General features: G+C 42.7%; 1 protein-coding gene across 1 annotated transcript; it reads left to right on the top strand.

The window, feature by feature from the left end:
- The first annotated feature begins 1,482 nt into the window (after positions 1-1,482).
- On the top strand, positions 1,483-11,057 carry si:dkey-9i23.6 (uncharacterized). Its single transcript, XM_060924850.1, has 10 exons — positions 1,483-1,559; positions 1,838-2,407; positions 2,576-2,640; positions 7,714-8,200; positions 8,311-8,401; positions 8,535-8,710; positions 8,819-8,980; positions 9,200-9,290; positions 9,417-9,595; positions 9,873-11,057. Exons 2-10 carry the CDS (start codon positions 1,838-1,840, stop codon positions 9,924-9,926), a joined length of 1,875 nt encoding a protein of 624 aa, XP_060780833.1. The 5' UTR covers positions 1,483-1,559; the 3' UTR covers positions 9,927-11,057.
- Positions 11,058-22,134: the final 11,077 nt, after the last annotated feature.

Raw genomic sequence — 22,134 nt, 5'->3', positions numbered from 1 at the left:
TCCACCACTTACCTTCCCTAACTCCTCCCTCCATTCACAGACCGATGCTTGGCCACGCCCCCGCTGTGACGACATGTTATCAAATTCAATAGATGTGGCCACATTATCGCCCATTTAAACACGTGTGTTTTTTTATTGTTTACATCTACATCTGCCAAAGCTACGTTGCGATGTGGAATTTTCTGAAAGGTGTACAGAAACCGCCAGAGATGGGGACAAAGCGACCTCAGTCTGAAGAGGAGAAAAAGGCCGCCGATAAAGCGTACGAGAAGGAGAAACGACAAAGGACTTATAAGCAAACGTGGGAGCAGGGTAGGGCTTGGCTGCGATACGATTTTTATGGAACAATTAATTTTTTAAAGTTGATTCCTAGTCAATACGAAGCTCCTAATGCTTTCTCTCTCATAAATGGTTAAACAGAGAAAGCATGTTGGACATATTTTGGGTGCTATAGTCATGATAGTAAGTATATTTATTTTCAATACTCATACACCAAGTTGCCAAGTTTTCCAATATATTATTATTTGTTGATATTATATTATGGTGCTCTGTGTTGTTCTCATTTATGTATTTAACAACAGTATCAAAATACTCGGGTCTTGAAATAAATGCACATTAGTCATGAACAATGGTAACTACTCTCTTTTGTGTTATTTTTGACAGAAGTAAAATTCATACATGAACAAATTTTGGCTAGTTGAGTTTCTGTTTGGCTAGTTACTTTGGAAGGTAACTAGTCCAGCTGGCTGGTGAAAAAATATATTAATTTCTAGGCGTGATATATATATATATATATATATATATATATATATATATATATATATATACACACAGCACAGACCACTGGTGTAGTTGAGCTCATAGACAAATAAACCCAGTATAAAAATAGGGCATATATATATAAGAGCTCATAGACAAATAAACCCAGTATAAAAATAGGGCATATATATATATATATATATATATATATATATATATATATATATATGCCCTATTTTTATACTGGGTTTATTTGTCTATGAGCTCAACTACACCAGTGGTCTGTGCTGTATTTGATCTTACCCAACTCTACACAATGCATAAAAACTGTTTGGAAAGAATATGTAAGAGTGTGTTTATTGTGTGTGTATGAAAGTGTGTGAGAAACAAAGAGAGAGGAAAATTCAGAGAGGATGAGGAAGCTAGCCCCTAACTTGACTACTATTATGCATTTAATATCCATCATCTTCATCTTCAGTGACTGCTTTTTTCTAGTCATAGTCATGGTGGATAATTTCATAATTCATAATTTCTCTACTAAGCAACAGTGGCACTGATTTAATCATGTCCTACCTATGTTTATAACATGACAAACTATAATTTATGGTATGTAAAAGGCATTCTGGCATTTGAGAGAAAACCTGTATGGGTGGTTTCGATATCCAGGTGAAGGCCAATTATGAAAAGGGAGGAGATAAACCGATTAAGTCTTGAAAGAAAGTTCCTTAAGCAGTATAGAAGGAAACTCAAAACAGAAAAGATATTTATTGAAGCAGAACACCACAGAAACAACAGAAGTGGTAAGAAGGGGTTTAATTTTTTTAGAAGAAAATAAGTAAATTACAACACAATATTTAGAACATATATTTTACTAAAAGAAAGTTATTATTAAATTAAACAATATACTGTAGAAAGTAATGCATTATACAAGAGAGGATCAACCTCATCAAGACTACGGCACTGAAGAATAATTGCTATTAATTATAATTTTTTTTAAAATCCCACTAACAGTTAAGAGGACAAGCATCACTGATTTTTAACACATAAGTGTCACTTTTTTTTGTGCCTTCAAATTCAGATGACTGAAGAAGGAAAGACATCCAACAGCATCTCTGTGGTTCACTCTATACTGAACCGACTGAAGTTTTCTGAGAGACACCAAGGTTCTTCTCATGTCACAGATCAACACTGTAGACACTCCAAGAACACAAACCAGTGTGACAGTGTATTTTTCCCAGAGTCAAAAAAACCGGAGTGGAATTTTACAGAGTCAAATCCTTCAAAATGCTCTGTCAAACCTGAAGGACAGAATGGTGCTGATGTAGATTCAGAATATTTCAAGGAAAGGACTGTTTTTCAAGAGTCCAGAACTACTTCAACCACATTTTTCAAAAGTGAACCACAATCTAACTTGTTGCATAATATCAGAGATGCATGGCAAGATTTACAGCCCAGTGAAAGTAATTCCTCATGGGAAGAAGTCAAACAGGACCAAATATCACAAGCTGAGTCCCATTTCAGCATTCTGAAGAACAGTCCTCCTCATGGACCATTTACTCATGACCCAACAGACTCAGAACCCAGGTTTGTCAAAGGAACAGCTGTGCCAATGGAAATAACGAAGCAACCTTGCAGGGGTGAAAGTACAGTAAGTCACTGAATTTACTTAGCAGCATGCTTACTGCGCTCATTACAGTGTATAGAAATCTCATTTCATTTGGAAATCTTTGGAATTTGGAAAGCAACAGAGCTATCTATTAATTACTATGGTTTGCAATCAAATAAATAACTCATTAATTAGGTTACATCTGTCAAGGAAGCAGAGCCTCCACCCCTCCCTCCTAAACAGTCGAAACTCAAGGCGCATGCCCAGTTACAAAGGCAAGTATCTCTCTCTCTCTCTCTCTCTCTCTGTATATATATATATATATATATATATATATATATATATATATATATATATATATATATATATACACACACCCTCTGTTCCAAAAGCAGAAACTGATACTTAGTCCTATAAGGGAAATTAAATTATTGAGAATGAGAGAGAAAGAAGTGCAGTTGAGCACAGATCTAGTAACACTCATTGGGAGGCAATTATTAAATATAGCAAATACAATGCATACAGTAAGACACAGAGAGAGATAATATATATCATAAACACGAGTGGAATTACATCATCCCACTTTTGATTTGCAGCTTTCATATTCTCAGTGAATTGTGTAATATTGTTTTGTAAATAACCACTCCTGTAAAATATACCATGACAAACAAAACTTGTTTGTATATCACTAGCATTAGCTAAGTTAACTTAGTACTCATGTTGTGAGAGATATTACTAACATTAGCTAAGCTACTTTAGCACACAGGTTCTGAGGGAAATCACTAACATTAGATAAGCTACTTCAGCATGCAAGTTCTGAGGGAAATCACTAACATTAGCTAAGCTACTTTAGCATGCAGGTTCTGAGAGATATTGCTAACATTATTTTTGCTACTTTAGCATGCAGGTAATAAGGGACGTCACTAACATTACCTACGCTACTTTAGCACACAGGTTCTGAGGGATATTATTAACATTAGCTAAGCTACTTTAGCATGCAGGTTCTGAGAGATATTGCTAACATTATTTTTGCTACTTTAGCATGCAGGTAATAAGGGACGTCACTAACATTACCTACGCTACTTTAGCACACAGGTTCTGAAGGATATCACAAACATTAGCCAAGCTACTTTAACACGCAGGTAATGAGGGACGTCACTAACATTAGCTACGCTACTTTAGCACACAGGTTCTGAGGGATATCACTAACATTAGCAAAGCTACTTTAACACACAGATTCTGAGAGATATTACTAACATTATCTTCACTACTTTAGCATGCAGGTAATGAGGAACATCACTAACATTAGCTTTGCTGCTTTAGCACACATGTTCTGAGGGATAGCCCTAACATTAGCTAAGCTACTTTAGCACACAGGTTCTGAGAGATATTACTAACATTAGCTTTGCTGCTTTAGCACACAGTTTCTGAGGGATATCACTAACATCAGCTAAGCTAATTTAGTGTGCAGGTTCTGAGAACACATTTTATAATGTCACTAACATTAGGTAAGCTAGTTTAGCACTTAGGTTCTGTAGCTATAATCTTCAAAATAGCACATCATAATTTGCATACTGAATGTATGTGACAGGCTGAAACTTCATTCATAAGCAATATGAGTTTTTTTCTGGAAATACAGAGCAATTTTGCTCATTACATTGTTGGATGAACCTCCAATCAACCAAAAAGTCCCTCAGCAGCGATAACTACAGGAAACATTTCATCAAACAGTCAACATTTCCAGATGTACATGCACCTTAAAATATTCTTCTGAACCACCCCTTGTTTGTCTTTGGATACATCTGAAATCAATCTGTCACCTTTTAGACCAATTCATCCAACTGTGACCAGTGTTGTTGGCCTACAACCTGAGTTTGCTAAACTAATGAAAGGTTGTTGAAAGATTGAATAAGATAAAACACCATTTGGGTGGTATGCCCCAAAGCTTGTATTGAATGCTGTCAAATAATATGAAAATAATCTGTGACATTGTTATGTTAACCATGTGCTCTCGTGACATCTCTATCTTTTTAATGTTGTGATTTAAAAAAAAATTTTATCAGAGCAAATGTAAAAAAAAACCAAAAACCTTTACCATAACACATGCCAAGTTTCACCATCTTAAGCATGCCACATTTCCAGTTTGGTAACATTCAAACATTCCTTTAAAATAGTTGATTTGTTATGACATGCATTTTCAGAGTTGGCTTCCCCAGAGCATTTTGTGAATGTCACTTAAGGATACACTAGGATATTCAAACCTTTATATTCCAAGAAGTTATAAATATGTTTTTAATTTGTTTATAAATGTTTGTACAACATTTCTTTACCATTTTTAGTTGTCCATTGAGAGTAGTGATGGTCCTGGGCAACTCATTAGAAGGTTTTGAGTTCAAATCCCAGCACAGTGCCACTGTCAGGCCTATAGCCCTCTGTGCTCAAGAGTTGTTATATTATGACAGACCCTGTACTCTGACCTCAGCTTCCGAATAAGCTAGAATTTCACTTTAGTGTACTTGTGTATGTAAGAATAAAGCATGACAGAGCTGGTACTACCCTGTAGTTGCTTATTTTCAAATAACAGCACATCCCAAAGTGTTTTAATCCTCTTATACCACAGCAGTTTGTGAACAAATACAATTTATTTTTATTGAAGAAAAAACACATCATAGTTCTCTCAATTTATAGTTACCTTTAATATTATATGTGAATTAAATTAGTTCTCATAATATTTTTGTTATAGCTTAAATTATAATGGGTATAAACAGTCATTCCCTTACCTCTGACTACTGGTGACATACACTGGAGACTCTTTCCAAAAATGATACACGTCTCCTTATAGAAAACCTCACCATATCGACCATTACATACATTATTAAACTATGTTTACGTGTAGCGCCTGCAATACAAGTCCCTGTGCAAGTTATGATTTGCCTTGCAGCTTGCTCTATTGTAAGAGTTATATTATGTTTTAATATAAATATGGAGGTGATTATTGAGGTATTTCACCTGACGTCACAGGGTCACGTGACGCCCCGGTGTCCACCATTTTGAAGGTCAAGCTAGCTAATGTCAACAACATAGTAGCTAGTATGTTACTGTAGCAATGTTTACGTTCAGTCATTTGGATGACTGTTAAAACCTTTCAGTCTCAAGTTTTTCCTTTACTGTATTTACTAGTTTACTGTAATTATGATCCGGCAGCTATTTACACCGGATCCAGTGTAAATAGCTGCCGTAGCGCGCTCCGCCTTGCTCCCCCTCAAATTAAGCAGCACGCTCCGGCTTGCTCCCAGAGTGCTCCGGCCGAGGTTCCGGAGCGCGCTCCGGCTTGCTCCCCCTCAAATTAAGCAGCACGCTCCGGCTTGCTCCCGGAGTGCTCCGGCCGAGGTTCCGGAGCGCGCTCCGGCTTGCTCCCCCTCAAATTAAGCAGCGCGCTCCGGCTTGCTCCCGGAGTGCGCTGCTTAATTTGAGGGGGAGCAAGCCGGAGCGCGCTCTGGCAGCTATTTACACTGGATCCGGTGTAAATAGCTGCCGGATCATAATTACAGTAAACTAGTAAATACAGTAAAGGAAAAACTTGAGACTGAAAGGTTTTATCAGTCATCCAAATGACTGAACGTAAACATTGCTACAGTAACATACTAGCTACTATGTTGTTGACATTAGCTAGTGCTAACAGCTAGCTGCTAGTACACTGCTACAACACAGACACCGACCCTAATAATACAGTTCTTGGTCATTGCCTGGTAACAGCAAATTTATAACGGGCCATGTCTCAACAGACTAAGTTATTTCAATGACATTTAATAACATTTTGTTTATCCTGAGGACCGAAAGTAAATGAAAATGTGAACAAACCTTAGCTGTAATAAGATGGCGACCACCGGCTCCAGGGACGACCCACTGATGTAGGCATGTTACCCAGCCTGACACAAAATATTTGTAGGCATCCAAACTCTTATACGCTTTCAGATCAATACCTGTGTATGGCGATGGGTTTTTAATGACATAGGTATACAGATCATGTGGGCCGAAGTCAGGTAAAGACGAGGGCTTCGTGTACTTCCGTATGTCAGTGAACAATCCTGGTGGAAGCAGGTAAACGTCGTTCTCTAAGCCTGCTAACCTCAATTTTTGCAAATACCTCTCCCTCTGCTCGCCCTGTAAATGCCCTACGTCGCTGGATAGTGAAGGTGTTTTCTGCATCTTGCTCCTTTTTCTTTTATGTTTTTCGTTTGTCGCCTTCCTCGCATTCAAACTGATTCGAGCTGTGACGTCCAAAATGGTAGCCTAACGATGCATCACATGACTTGGTCACGTGGGTGAAAAACCTCAATAGGAAATCGTGCGTGCTGATTGGTCGAGAAATTCTGACTATTTCTTGATAATCACCTCGAGCGACTCGGCAAAATGGCGGCCAATTGCTTTGTCACTGTAAGTGAAGAACAATTAGAAATTATGAAAGAAAATGCTGTTCATAAAAGCACTAAAGATGCAATGATGTTAAAGGTAAGGTGGAATTGTGATTTATTTTATCTATTTCAAAGCAAAGTATTTTATGTGACTCAGCATAGATAAGTGGCAAAAGCCTGCACAAATTGCATTTGCATGCCGCTTTTGAAGATTGAAATAAATGATTTTTTAATACAATTACATTTTTAAAATAACCACCGGTGTATTTATACTAAAATAATTATTATAATTATTAAATAGTAATTAATAAAACTTTCCAACTGATTAGAATCAAGGATTCAGCAGAGCTGTGGTATTGACAAAGATAAAGGTTTTGTTTATTTTAAAACAACTGCTTTGAGAACATTGCAGAAATACTATTATTTCTAACATGAACCTTCTTACTAGCTATCAAATCTTCTGTTAACACTCTTCATTGTCCAGGAAGAAATGCCAATGCATCAATACTATACTGATTTTCATCAGGGTTATCCTTCTCTTTGTTGGCTGGAAGTTAATCCACATTCCCTGACCATTAGTCTCGTTAATGACTTTTCAGCTACTCTATGTTTGCTGTGAGGGATTCACGTCTTGTCCTTCTCTATTCTAATTAATGTTTTCCCCCATCGTATCATATTTCAAAGTGCTTTTGTTGCCATTTGAGTTCGTGATACTATCTACTTTGGAGAGCACTATAAAACCTTGATTGCATTTATGTAGATAACTCAATTTGTAAAGCAGGTGGTAATTTAATGTCTATTTTAAATGGGACTGTTGGGCTATTAAATGGGACTAAAACTATTGTTTTAGACAAGCAGCACCATAGCTGCTTGCTGACATTTTACTGAAAACTGTCAGGAATCAAACTCTAATATATTATGTTTTTAAAACAGGACTTTTACCCTAAAAGATTTCAAGCTTGACCTCGAGTCCATCAACTTGCTGGAGGAGATTTGTACAGGAGAAGAATGGGCAAAATTCCTGCCTGTTAAAGATTCCCCAACCCAAACAGATGCCATAGACGACTCACAGACAGAGGATTCTCATCATTCATATGATGATATCAGATCTCAGAATGCAGTCATAAAGCCGGACCTATCAGCAGACAAAGAGCAGTCAGAGATTGGTTCTAGTCCAGCCAGTCTTACTGACAGTCAGGTGGACAGGGTAATCCAGGTCACACAAGGAACATCAGATTCAGCCATTTCTGCCCTTCCCAAAACACCAATAAGAAATGTTACAGCAACACAAGGGACATCTGCCGTGCAAGAATATGAACAATTTAAAGGTGATAAAAATGACTTTATGGTCGTATATGTGAATGGTAAAAATGACTCGACAAAGGTCAAGGACATGCCACTTGATTTGTCTGTTGTCAAGGTGAGGCACACTGTACATAACGTTTTAATGTCTAAAAATAAGAACAATTATTGTAATATCACAATTAATTAAATATTCTAACATAGACATCCCCTTTGTCTTTTACAAAGTCATCAGGAGTACTAGACAATTCTGCTCTGAAGAGTCGAATCCAACTGAGCAAAAAAAGAAAACATCGACCACCGGGAATGAGAAAAAAAGGTGACAAATGCAGAACTACAGTATAAATTAGTAGAACAGTAGAAATGAAATGCATTAATATGGGTGTGTAAGGAGACTGGAGCTTCAAATAATGAAACACTCTAATGAAGTTCTTTTTCTCTGCATATTTTAGGAAATATCAAAATAGGGTTTCTTCGCCCACGCAGTGCCTCAGAGTCCTCTGATTCCAGCCATTCTTCACATGTTACTGTCATTGCCTCCTCAAAATTTTATACTTCACCATACTCAGAATCTAATGACTCCCAGACACATGCAGATTCCCAAATAGCTGTACTTGGTAATGAGAAGGTGAGTACACCCAGATCTCATCAGTATGTCTTTACTGAGCAAAGAAGCCCAACTGCATCACTGAAAATTAAATGTCTTTTTTTTTCTTCTTCACTTTTTCCCCATAAGGCACAAGTAAGAAATGCTGCAGTACTGCAAAGGATATCAGAAGTGCCCGAATCCTATCAGAATGATGATAATATTGCAGAAGTTTCTGTGCTTTATAATAATGATCAGCTATCAAACAAGGCAAAGTTAATGGAGGTGCCTCTTGATTTCTCTGTTATCAAGGTAAAGAGTAAGTTGGGTTGTAATGTGTCTTCGATGCCGATATTTATTTGTGATGTGGAAATAGGTTTTAAGTAAGAAATAGGTGTATGAGATTGTATGACTGTACTAAATATCCACTAATTAGCCATATGTTTTTGATGGGAAGATACAAATTATAGTAGTATCCCAATTTAGTAAATGTACTATTGTAAGTCTTCTTTCTTCTTCTCTTTTACAAAGTCATCTGGAGTGCTAGACAATTCTGCTCTGAAGAATCGAATCCAGTTGAGCCAAAAAAGAAAACATCGACCACCGACGAAAAGAAAAAATGGTGAGAAATGAGCTTCAAACAAAATGAAAAAAGCAGTAGGGTAAAGTGACATGCATTAATAAAGGGGGGAACTGAAGTTTGCAAAATGATCAATCATGTAAAGTTCTTACTCTTTGCATATTTCAGAACATGCCAAAATTAGGTTCTCCAGTATAAGCTTTTTTCGCCAACGCAATGCCTCCACAGAGTCCTATCAGTCTCACCCTTCTTTATATCCTTCTGTCTTCACCTCCCCTGAATTTAATAATTTACCGAGGTCTTATGATTCCAACGATCCCCAAACACCTCTTCCTGGTAATGAGAAGGTCAGTATATTTAGATCTCTTCAACCTGGTAACCTCAATAAGAAAAAACAATAGTCCCTCATTTAAATAAATAAATAAATAAATAAATAAATAAATCTTTGGTTACAGTGAATTCCCAGAGACTATTAAGTTTGAAAAGTGACCTCTCTCAACAAGCATTCTCTTACAGAATATACTGATTATCAAATGACCTGTAATTCAGAATATTAAAGTGATCAGAAATTCATAATTATGAATTATTCATAATCTTGTATTTCTTCCTGTTCTGACTTTGCAGCAAAAGGTAAAAGACAAATTCTTGAAACCAAAGCTATGGAAGACGAAGACCTAATTAATTTCTGGAGAAACAGGGTCAAGCAGGTCCCCAGTATGCATATGGCCTGGAAAGGAACCGAAATCTACAGCAATATAAATACTGTGCATAAGATGCATATTTATAAGCTTTATTAGTGAAATACTTTGGCCAAAATGAAATGCACGGTGTTCCCAAATGTAGCTGTTCAGCTATGACTTGTCTGGTGTATGAAGTTTGCGTCTTTAAATTTGTGAAGGAGCAATTAAGTCTAATTAGGTTCGTTAGTTGCTAACAAGTAAGTTAAGCTTACAATCAGTGTTGTAGTCTAGTCACTAAACCTCGAGTCCGAGTCCAGTCTCGAGTCCCCAGTGTTTAAGTCCGAGCCAAGTCCAAGTCTCATCTCATCTCATTATCTCTAGCCGCTTTATCCTGTCCAAGTCATTAAAGAAAATTTCGAGTCGAGTCCAATACAAATGAGACAGCTGTCACACATGCACACTTTCAAACACATTGATAGCTTTGAGTAGTGTGAAGATGTATATCCCATACAATAGCCTACAATACATTCACAAAAAAGATGTCTTCTATGAGTAATATTTAGGAAAAGACTGGTTGCACTAATGTTAAGCATCCATGTCAAAAACATAACACTGTCACAAACATCTCATCTCATTATCTCTAGCCTCTTTATCCTGTTCTACAGGGTCGCAGGCAAGCTGGAGCCTATCCCAGCTGACTACGGGCGAAAGGCGGGGTACACCCTGGACAAGTCGCCAGGTCATCACAGGGCTGACACTTATGCCGCTTTTCCACTACAAACGCGGCTGAGCCGTGCCGTGCCGTGCCGAGTCGAGCTGAGTCGGGCTGAGCGGGGCTGTTGGAGTTGCATTTCGACTACAACCGCGCTGAACCGTGCTGGCTGGAAGTGGGTGGACACATTGGGTGGAGTTAGCGAAAGTGGGTGGACGTCATGTGATGTCGTTAAGCAGCGCAAACAGTGACATCAGTGACAGTGGCGGAACAAGTCAGAGCCGGGCCGGGGGCGGGGCAAATGACCGGGCCCTTTATTAAAGCTTATCATAACATCATTTTAGGCTACAAAATGTCCGCAACTGCGGTGTTTACCAATTTCAACACTACCGGGTGCAACTATGTTATTTAGTACATCAAGTCCTTCAAACGAACATGTAACTCAGAAACAAAAAACATTAGGATACTGTACATGGCTCATAATAAAACATCAATAGCCTATACTGCGCACATTATTTGAAGGGCATACGAATGAGCGCTCAGAGGTTGCAGCAGTGACAGGAAGAGTCAGAAATAAAAGGAGGGCGGTGCAAACCTCACTGAATGCACTGTGTTTACCAATTTCAACACTACGGGGTGCAACTATGTTATTTTGTACATTAAGTCCTTCAAACGAGCATGTAACTCAGAAACAAAAAAACATTCGGCGACATACTGTACATGGCTCATAATAAAACATCAATAGCCTACTGCGCGCATTATTTGAAGGGCATACGACGAGCCTTGCGCTCCGCGAACTCGTCCACGATGCTCTGTATGTCACTGATTCAGTGATCTTTTAAGCGGTAGTCTCACGACCCGAATAGTAAACAATAAACATGGAGGACATGGAGTCGTTAGTGTTGCTGGTCTTGGTGCTGTGGCTTGACAACGCCAACAGATACTGGCAAGAGCGTATAGATGAGGCGAGGCGCATAAGGCTTCAGAAATTCTCGTAATTCATAATTATTCTCCTTCCGGGTTTGCAGTGTTTACAGATCCCAGCGCGCTCGCGGGGCGTGTGTGGGCATGTGAGGACACTCCTCCTCACCAATCAGTGCACAGGGGAGTGTCTGCTCACGCCCCCAACCTCAGTCAGCACGGTTTGGCTCGCTTCAGCCCCACTCCAAAACGGTGCGAGTTTTAGGGGCTAAGCAGGGCTGAAACGAGCTGAGTCGTGCTGGTTTTTGGTAGTCGAAACGCGAGCCGTGTCGGGCTGAAGTGAGCTGAAGCGAGCTGAAAAAGGGTAGTGGAAAAGGGCCAATAGACACAGACAACCATTCACACTCACATTCACACCTACGGTCAATTTAGAGTCACCAGTTAACCTAACCTGCATGTCTTTGGACTGTGGGGGAAACCGGAGCACCCGGAGGAAACCCACGAGGACACGGGGAGAACATGCAAACTCCGCACAGAAAGGCCCTCGCCGGCCACGGGGCTTGAACCCGGACCTTCTTGCTGTGAGGCGACAGCGCTAACCACTACACCACCGTGCCGCCCTGTCACAAACATAACACTCTAATGTGCTTTATTGTAACAAATGTACACTCAAAAGAATAACTCATTGGATAAACTCAGATTGTGGGCAGGATTTCCATCCAATAGATATATGTAGGTCCAACTGAAACTGTATACATCCATGCAACATGATATAATTGAGTTAGTCCAGCTCATTTTTATCAAATGCAGCCAAAATAAAATCATTACTTTAACTAAGTTAAATTGATTAACATTTGTCCAACTCAAATTAATATAATTAATTGGAAATTAAGTAATTAGGCAAAATTATTTCATTTGACCTGCAATTAAGACGCACAAGACAAATCCTGGTTGACGCATTTATTTTAAAAAAGCAATAAAAAACTCAAACAGGATCTATACAGTGAACTGTTTTTAAATGTTAGAACCCCTCACTACTTGAATACACAGAGCAAGGTAAAAGGAGATAAAAAAGTTTTTTAAAAGAACCATTTAAGAGGTGGTATCCCTCGTCAAGTGCCCTGGAAATAATATTCCCATAAAAGCTCCTTAACTGGTGAAAAATGAGTGCCCAGCCAAACCCTCTCAGAGCGGCACTGTGAAGGTGGAGGCAATGATGGGGATATCAAAACCACCCTTACTGATGGAAAATAAACAATTTCTAGGAAATCTGAATTCTAAGAAGAAGAAAGAAACCTTTATTCATCACATGCACACTTCAAGCACAGTGAAATTCATCCTCTGCATTTAACCCATCTGAAGCAGTGAACACACACACACACACACACACCCAGAGCAGTGGGCAGCCCAGAGCACCCGGGGAGCAGTCAGGGGTTCGGTACCTTGCTCAAGGGCACCTCAGCCCAAGGCCACCCCACGTTAACCTAACTGCATGTCTTTGGATTGTGGGGGAAACCGGAGCACCTGGAGGAAACCCACATAGACACGGGGAGAACATGCAAACTCCACACAGAAAGGCCCTCGCTGGCTGCTGGGTTCAAACCCGGAACCTTCTTGCTGTGAGGCGACCGTGCTAACCACTACACCACCGTGCCACCAGTAACTTCAGTACAATATAAGCATCAGTTATAAAATACTCAAGATACACTTTTCTCTGAACAACTTTTGTATATACAGATGAACAATAAAGATGTAGTGAACTTTTTCATGAATTACTGCCCTTTTTACACAAGCAATTCCAAATCTAAAAGGCTTAGATAACTGCTCAAGGCAGCAAAACTCAGAAGTTATGAAATCTGATGGAAACCTTGTAGGCACTACGCTTTACAGTTTGTGGTAACACCAAACAGATACAAGTATAGCTGAAATACAGTATTTAACTGAACCTGAAACAAAAATGCAAAAAAAAAAAAAAGTCCCAGATTAAATTGCAGTTCAGCCTTAAATCCATAGTCTACACAGAAATCTTAAAAGATGCAATGCACAAACCTATATTTGGTATTTGCATAAGTGTAGTGTAACCATTTGCCTTTAACCTATGACAAGAAAAAAAGCAGGAAAGAAATCCCTGCAAATTGGCATACACCAAATCAACAAAGCAAAAACCCCTACTTTGGTTTGTCAAGTGCGGTACAGCTTTGTACCCCTTTCTTTCTTTCCCTGTAGCAGAGATGTTCTGTTCAGACAAGAACATGGTTATGCAAATACTAATTTACACTGAAGAATAACCTTTGGTGTGTTATCATAGGTGCTAACAGAGAGTGGTAGACTACTTTTAGGTCACAGGAAAAAAAAAAAAAGACACAAACTTTCCCAGACCAAGATAGTCAATGACCCATCGTCATTTAAATGTAACTTCATCCAAAAAACTGACTTGCAGCATGACGAGTTCTGGTAATTCACAATTACAGGAAATTACACAGTGTATTGGACTGTTTATGTTCATTTCAACCCGAGTTGAAAACAGCCGAGAGGTAGGAGAAAAACTGGTGCTCCGGTTGACAGTGGAAATGAATGGCAGCTTTAGAAGTGTAGAATTATTATATTCAAACAGAACTTTGCAGTCTTATGTAAAAGTTCAGTAAAGTACAGTCCTTGGCTTGCAGCTTAAAGTCAGCATCCATGTATTGCAACCAGAAGTCCTCTTTCAATTGAAAGCATGTCTTTACTAATGTATGCAGTTCTTCCACTGTTTCTGGAATTCCAGAACCCAGGTGCAGTTTTCTTGAGTCAGACTCGTCACCAAAGATGATCCGCAGAACAGCTGACATTATGGAACACCTTTAATCTAGAGCAGAAACAACAGAGAGGAAAAAAAATTATTACTTTTTTACATTATATATACGCATCATATATTAAGATGTAAATAAAAATAGTTTGAGATTTTGTAAGAGCCAGACATCCACAGCTCAGACTATTTGATAGAGCCCGACTGATACTCGAATTTTGAGGCAAATGCATAAGCTACGGAATAAAAAAAAATCTGGATATCAATATATTAGATGGTTTAACATACCCACATTTTTTCAAATGTGGTTATCAAACATCGTGACAACAATATGTAATGGAGGCAGAATATTTTACAGTCTTACAATAAACTTTATTATCCAAAATGACATCAGTGTACTAAAACAGTAAACTTCATTGGGAATTTAATAATGTAATGCTGATATCACTATATCTGTGATAGGCCAATATCAGCCATCTGATGTATCAGTTGTGCTCTACTATTTGGGTACAACAATGACACTAACCTTTAATGATGACAAATCTTTTCAACATTACCATACACAAACCCCCAACGATATAATCCACGAGGGGATGGGGTCCTCCGAGTCACCAAGCTCAATTAGGGCAACCTCTCCAGTGGGTGAGGCAGACAGCTCAAATCCACCATAATGCTCCCTATACCAAGCACACACATCTTTCACTAGAAAACACAACTTCTCCTTAAGAATGCAAAGTTGAACTCTCTCATTAAATTTAGGCAGTCCATCTACAGATCCCCCCACGGCGGCAGGGGCTGATATCCCACTGTCGCAAGATCCTGTTTTAACCTTGTAGAGGTGTGGGGGCTGGTTCCAACCGAACACAAATGCTCGGGTCTCATATCAGGGGACCTGTAACCTTCGGGGAGCAGTGTTTGGAAGGTACAAATTGACAGGGTCGCACAACCTGCGACAGGCCTAGCAAGCCGGCGGGGAAGAAGAACCACGTGCTCAAGAAACGCAAGACGACACTCCGGATGGACATACACGATGCACATACACGCCGCCCCTTGGGCAACGGGCGCGTGAGTTGATGAACTGGAACTACAACGAACACTCTCAACGGAAACGGCGAACGATCAGAGCGGCAACCATAAATGTCTCTACTCTTAGAGAAAAGGAAGAGGAAATTATAGAAATGATGAAAATGCATAAATTAGAGATTCTTGGGATGTGTGAGACAAGACTTAGAGGCAATGGTGAGAAAATATTGCATGACAACTACAAGCTGATATACAGTGGTGAAGAGGACGGTAGGCACGGTGTAGCATTCATGCTGGCTCCCAACATAGCAGAAAGAGTAGACAGTGTGAGACGAAGAGGAGGAAGAAAGATCAATATATCCTTAAAATTGACGAATTACAGCATCAGTCTTATACAAGTTTATGCACCCCAGACTGGAAGGCCATTGGAAGAGAAGGAGAGTTTTTATGAGGAACTACAAGAGATGGTAGACGAGGCAAAGCATGGAGAAAACATGATAGTGATGGGAGATTGGAATGGGCATGTGGGAAGGGAGAGAGATGGCTATGAGGGAGTTGTTGGAGCACATGGTATTGGAGATAGAAACGACGATGGTAGAAGAATATTGGATTTCTGCTTAGTAAACAATGCTGCCTGTTAGGGTTTTGCTGGGATTCGAACCTGGTTCGTTGGTGTGATAATCCAGCAAACCCCCACTAGGCCACCAGGGGGATGACTCAAATGCAGAGGCGTGAGGCGGAAGTAGAAAAAGAATCAAAAGGTTTATTTAAACTATATACACTATATACAGGGCAAAACAAAAGACAAAAAAAAAACCAAAGAGTATAATCCAAAAGAAAAGCAAAGTGCAAAAATACAAAAGCTAAGAAGATCAAAAAACACAGTACAAAGGAAACTGGAGATAAACATAACAGCACAAAGACTCCGTGACAAGAGGACTGAACTCAGGGGTATAAATAGACAAACTAATTAAGGACACAGGTGAAGATAATTAGGCAATTAACACAAACACAAGACACAGGAACAGTGGCGGCCTCTAGAGGCCAAAATAAACACGACATGAAAAGGAAATAACAGCGGCCTCTAGAGGCCAAAACAGTCCTAGTCCTAACAGGACCCCCCCCTCTAGGAGCGTCTCCTGACGTTCCCAGGGCGATCCGGATGGGCCGAATGGAAGTCCCGACATAGTTCTTTATCAAGGACATCCCGAGCAGGAACCCAGCAGCGCTCCTCAGGACCATAGCCCTCCCAGTCCACCAGATATTGCAACCCGCCGCGGACCCGGCGGGAGTCAAGCAGGCGATTCACAGTGAACACAGTCTGCCCCTGGAAGATGCGGGGGGGTGGGGGGTTCCTAGGGGCAGGGGCATACGTAGACGTCAGTACGGGCCGTAACAGGGAAACATGGAAAGTGGGGTTGATCCTCAGAGTCCGGGGCAACTGGAGCCGGTAGGAGACAGGGTTCACCCTGCGCACCACCTTGAAGGGGCCAATGTAGCGAGGAGCAAGCTTGCGGTTCTCCACCCGCAGTGGAAGGTCCTTAGTGGACAGCCAAACACGCTGCCCAGGGCGGAAAGCGTGTGCAGGTCTTCTATGGCGGTTGGCCTGAGTCTGGTTGGTTCTGGAGGTCTGTATGAGGGTCTTCCTGACCTTGCTCCAGGTCTTGCGACACCGTCTCACATATTGGTTGACCGAGGGCACCCCCGCGTCCTCCTCCTGGTCCGGGAACAGAGGTGGCTGGAACCCGAATTGGCACTGGAATGGCGACAGCTTGGTGGCCGATGACTGCAGGGTGTTGTGGGCGTACTCCGCCCATGGCAGCCAGGTGCTCCACGATGTCGGGTTATCCATAGCCAGGCCTCGCAGGGTGGTTTCCAGGTCCTGGTTGAGCCTCTCCGTCTGACCATTGGACTGTGGGTGAAACCCAGAGGAGAGGCTGGCAGTGGCTCCGATGACCTTGCAGAACCCGTGCCACACTCGGGAGGAGAACTGGGGCCCTCGGTCTGAGACGATGTCCTGTGGAAGACCAAAGACTCGGAAGACATGATTAAACAAAAGTTTCGCAGTTTCAAGAGCAGAGGGGAGTTTGCACAGTGGTATGAAGCGGCAGGCCTTGGAGAATCTGTCAACTAAGACCAAAATGACCGTGTTACCTTGTGACTCAGGGAGACCCGTGATAAAGTCGACTGCCACGTGGGACCAGGGACGCCGGGGAATGGTCAGAGGATGCAGGAGACCCTGGGGACGCTGTCGTGGGTTCTTGGTTCTGGTGCAAACCTCACAGGACAGGACAAATGACCTTACTTCCTGCTCCATGTTAGGCCACCAGAAGCGTCTTTTCAGGAAGTCCAGGGTCCTCCGAGCTCCCGGGTGGGCGGTGAGAGGGGAAGAGTGACCCCACTGGAGAACCTTGGCCCGGGCTTGATGTGGGACGTACAAGAGGCCTGGTGGCCCCGTCCCAGGACCGGGGTCCTGGCGTTGGGCTCGTCGGACAGCCTCCTCAATACCCCAGCGGACAGGGGCCACAATCCGGGACACAGGGATAATAGGCCCGACTTCATTCTCCCTGTTAGTGGCAGAGAACAGTCTGGACAGTGCGTCAGGTTTGGTGTTCTTGGAGCCGGGGCGGTATGAGAGGGTGAAGTCAAATCGACTGAAAAACAGGGCCCACCTAGCCTGTCGAGGGTTCAGTCTCTTGGCTTGCTGGAGGTACTCCAGGTTCTTGTGGTCAGTCCAAACCAGGAATGGATGTTGTGCTCCCTCCAGCCAGTGCCTCCACTCCTCAAGGGCCAGTTTGACCGCTAGCAGTTCTCGATCCCCCACATCGTACCGGGACTCAGCAGGACTCAGGCGGTGGGAGAAGTAAGCGCAGGGGTGCAGCTTTCCTTCCGAACGTTGAGAGAGCACCGCGCCGACACCACTGTCCGAGGCGTCCACCTCCACGATGAATGGTTGGGAGGTGTCCGGGAGAACCAGAATGGGTGCCGTGCAGAAGCGGTCCTTGAGGTCTTTGAACGCCTTTTCTGCCTGAGGAGACCAGCCATAAGATCCACCTGTCCCTTTGGTGAGGTCTGACATGGGTGCTGCCACAGAACTGAAGTTCCTGATGAACTTGCGGTAGAAGTTAGCGAATCCTAAGAACCGCTGAACCTCCTTAACGGACTTGGGAGTAGGCCAATCCCGGACGGCCAGGGTCTTGGCAGGGTCCATTTGGAGTTGGCCTGTCCGTACAATAAATCCCAGAAAGGAGACCTCGGGAACATGAAATTCGCATTTCTGGGCCTTGGCGAACAGATTGTTCTGTAGCAGCCTCTGGAGAACCTGGCGGACATGGTGGCGGTGCTCCTGCACGGTCTTGGAAAAGATAAGGATGTCATCGAGGTAGACAAAAACGTATAGGTTAATCATGTCCCTTAAGACGTCGTTGATTAGGGCCTGAAAAACAGCTGGTGCGTTGGTGAGTCCGAAGGGCATCACCTGGTATTCGTAGTGCCCAGACGGGGTGTTAAAGGCAGTCTTCCACTCGTCTCCCTGTCGGATACGGATGAGGTGGTATGCGTTCCGTAGGTCCAACTTGGTGAAGACGGTGGCGCCTTGGAGCAGGTCGAAAGCTGTGGACATCAGCGGAAGGGGATATCGGTTGCGCACAGTGATCTTATTCAGGCCCCTGTAATCAATACATGGTCGGAGCCCCCCATCCTTCTTGCCGACAAAGAAGAAGCCGGCTCCAGCAGGTGAAGTGGAGGGTCGAATAAACCCAGAGACCAGGGCATCTTTGAGGTATTCCTCCATGGCCTTGCGTTCTGGCTGAGAGAGTGAAAACAGTCTGCCACGAGGAGGGGTAGTCCCAGGGAGCAAGTCGATGGCACAGTCGTAGGCCCGGTGCGGAGGAAGAACGGCGGCCCTGCTCTTGCTGAATACCTCCTTGAGATCCCAGTACTCTGTGGGAACTTGAGATAACTCGGTGAGATCAGGGGGCTCGGCAGGAGACACAGGAGAGCTAGAGAGCAGACAAGAGGCATGGCATGCAGGGCCCCATTCCACAACCTGGCTTGTTACCCAGTCTATGCGAGGGTTGTGGCGAGTAAGCCAAGGAAGGCCTAGAATAACTGGGAACTCAGGTGAAGGAATCAGGTGCAGGGATATTTCTTCCTTGTGACCTTGAGACTGGAGGAAAACTGGAGAAGTAACTTGGGTGACTCTTCCATCACCTAACGCTTGGCCATCGAGGGCAGACACAGACAGTGGGACTTCAAGAGGTGCAGTCGGAATATTGATGCTTTGGGCGAAGTGAATATCCATAAAGTTCCCAGCCGCCCCTGAGTCTATCAAAGCTTGACAAGAGTGGACAGACTCACCCCAGGAGATGGAGACCGGGATGTAGATTCCTTGGCCAGGGAGTCCGGGAGAGAGGGTAGGCCCCGTCACAACCCTCCCTCGGCTGGACGGGGCGGTCCTTTTCCCAAGAGTTCGGGACATGATGCTCGGAAGTGACCAGGCTTGCCACAGTAGATGCAGCACTTGTCCCTCCTTCTGCGCTCCCTCTCAGATGCGGAGAGGCGAGTACGACCCACTTGCATGGGTTCTGGACAGTCACTGAAGGAGGTAGACGGTCTCCAGGTAGAGGTAGGGAGGCTGGGGGGGGCTCAAGGCTTGGTGGCGTTCTCTCATCCTGTTGTCCAGACGAATAGCATGTGAGATGAGGGTTTCGAGGTCACTTGGGCATCCAATAGAGGCCAGACCGTCCTTGATGGGGTCAGACAGACCATGGTGGAAGGCTGACACCAGGGCAGTCTCGTTCCATCCACTTACTGCTGCGAGTGTTCGGAACGAGATGGCGTAATCTGCGACGCTTCCTCCTTGCCGGATGGACATGAGCTTTCGGGCTGCGTCGGTACTGATGTCTGCCTGATCGAAGACCCGAAGCATCTCTTCAGAAAACAGCTGGAAATCAAAGCACTCAGGTCCCTGTCTTTGCCAGATAGCAGTAGCCCAGGCTCGCGCCTTACCAGCTAATAAGGTGATCACAAAGGCAATCTTGCGGCGATCCGTAGTGTAGGTGGTAGGCTGAAGCTCAAAGGTGAGTTGACACTGGGTAAGGAACTCTCGGCACTCACTGTGCTTGCCGTCATACCTCTGTGGTGCAGGAAGGCTGGGTTCGCGAGGTGAAGAAGGCAGCATTGCAGGAGGCACTGGAGCAGGAGTGGGAGCTGGATCAGGAGCAGGAACTGGATCAGGAGCAGGAGATGCAGGCAGAGATGTCAGCTGTGCCAGGGTTTTCCCAATTTGCTGAAGCAGTTCCTCGTGGCGAGCGAGGGCCTCACGTTGGCTGGTGAGCGTACGTCCATGAGCGTCCATGGTTGCTCCGAAGCGTGTCAAAGCTGCCATAATTCCCTGAAGGTTGGCCGGGTAGACAGTTGAAGCAGCCTCTGCTGAGTCGGTCATGACGGAGTCTTTCTGTTAGGGTTTTGCTGGGATTCGAACCTGGTTCGTTGGTGTGATAATCCAGCAAACCCCCACTAGGCCACCAGGGGGATGACTCAAATGCAGAGGCGTGAGGCGGAAGTAGAAAAAGAATCAAAAGGTTTATTTAAACTATATACACTATATACAGGGCAAAACAAAAGACAAAAAAAAAACCAAAGAGTAAAATCCAAAAGAAAAGCAAAGTGCAAAAATACAAAAGCTAAGAAGATCAAAAAACACAGTACAAAGGAAACTGGAGATAAACATAACAGCACAAAGACTCCGTGACAAGAGGACTGAACTCAGGGGTATAAATAGACAAACTAATTAAGGACACAGGTGAAGATAATTAGGCAATTAACACAAACACAAGACACAGGAACAGTGGCGGCCTCTAGAGGCCAAAATAAACACGACATGAAAAGGAAATAACAGCGGCCTCTAGAGGCCAAAACAGTCCTAGTCCTAACAGCTGCCATTATGAACACATTCTATGAGCATCAAGAATCGCATAAGTGGACCTGGTATGGGTGGAACCAAGAGGAGTTGAGGTATACAAGAAGATCGATGATAGACTTATTTATCACAAATAAAAAGAATATGTTTAAAGATGTAAAAGCCATACCATCTGTATCAGCAGACTCAGATCACCGGCTAGTGGTGGCTAAGCTAAATTTGACAAAGCCAAAACAGAATGCAAGACAAGGTAGACTGAGACTCAAGCTGGAAAACCTGAAAGATGAAAATAAGAAAAGAGAAATACAGAACAAAGTTGAAAACTATGCAAGAACACAGAGAGAAGACCAGGTGAATGTACAGTGGGAAACACTTAGAGGAACACTAATGCAGATATGCACTGAAACGTTGGGTACAAAAACCATAAAAGGAACAAAGAAGAAACAAACACCTTGGTGGACAGAAGAGCTTAAGGAGGTTATTAGACGAAAAATGCAGGCTTTCCGGAGATGGATGAAGACAAGGCAGTCACATGATAGAGCAGCATATATAGCTGAGAGGAAAACAGTTGAAGATGTAAAAAAGAGATGTAAGAGAGAGGCTTGGGAGAAGATCGGAAGAGACTTAGAAGAAGATGTAAACGGAACGAAAAAGTTGTTGTACAGTATGGCTAAAAATTACAGAAGAGGTGACGGAGGAAAAACATATCCTATCAACGATGAAAATGGAACCTTACTAGTAGAGGAAGAAAAAATTGCGGAGCGTTGGAAGGAATATTTTGAACAATTGTTAAATGTAGAAGAGGAGTTGCAATATGAAGATGAGGGAGAGGAAGAAGC

The sequence above is a fragment of the Neoarius graeffei genome, chromosome 7 (assembly GCF_027579695.1).
Source record: "Neoarius graeffei isolate fNeoGra1 chromosome 7, fNeoGra1.pri, whole genome shotgun sequence".
Lineage (NCBI taxonomy): Eukaryota > Metazoa > Chordata > Actinopteri > Siluriformes > Ariidae > Neoarius > Neoarius graeffei.
The sequence above is the reverse complement of the archived record's forward strand: the minus strand, read 5'-3'. Positions and strand labels throughout refer to the sequence as shown.

What these genes read in the sequence shown, in the direction of transcription:
- si:dkey-9i23.6 (XM_060924850.1), top strand. Translation starts at nt 1,838, where the DNA reads ATGACTGAAGAAGGAAAGACATCCAACAGCATCTCTGTGGTTCACTCT. An exon ending in CTGTACTTGGTAATGAGAAG is followed by an intron (nt 8,711 to 8,818) that starts GTGAGTACACCC and finishes TTTCCCCATAAG; the next exon opens with GCACAAGTAAGAAATGCTGC. An exon ending in CTCTTCCTGGTAATGAGAAG is followed by an intron (nt 9,596 to 9,872) that starts GTCAGTATATTT and finishes CTGACTTTGCAG; the next exon opens with CAAAAGGTAAAAGACAAATT.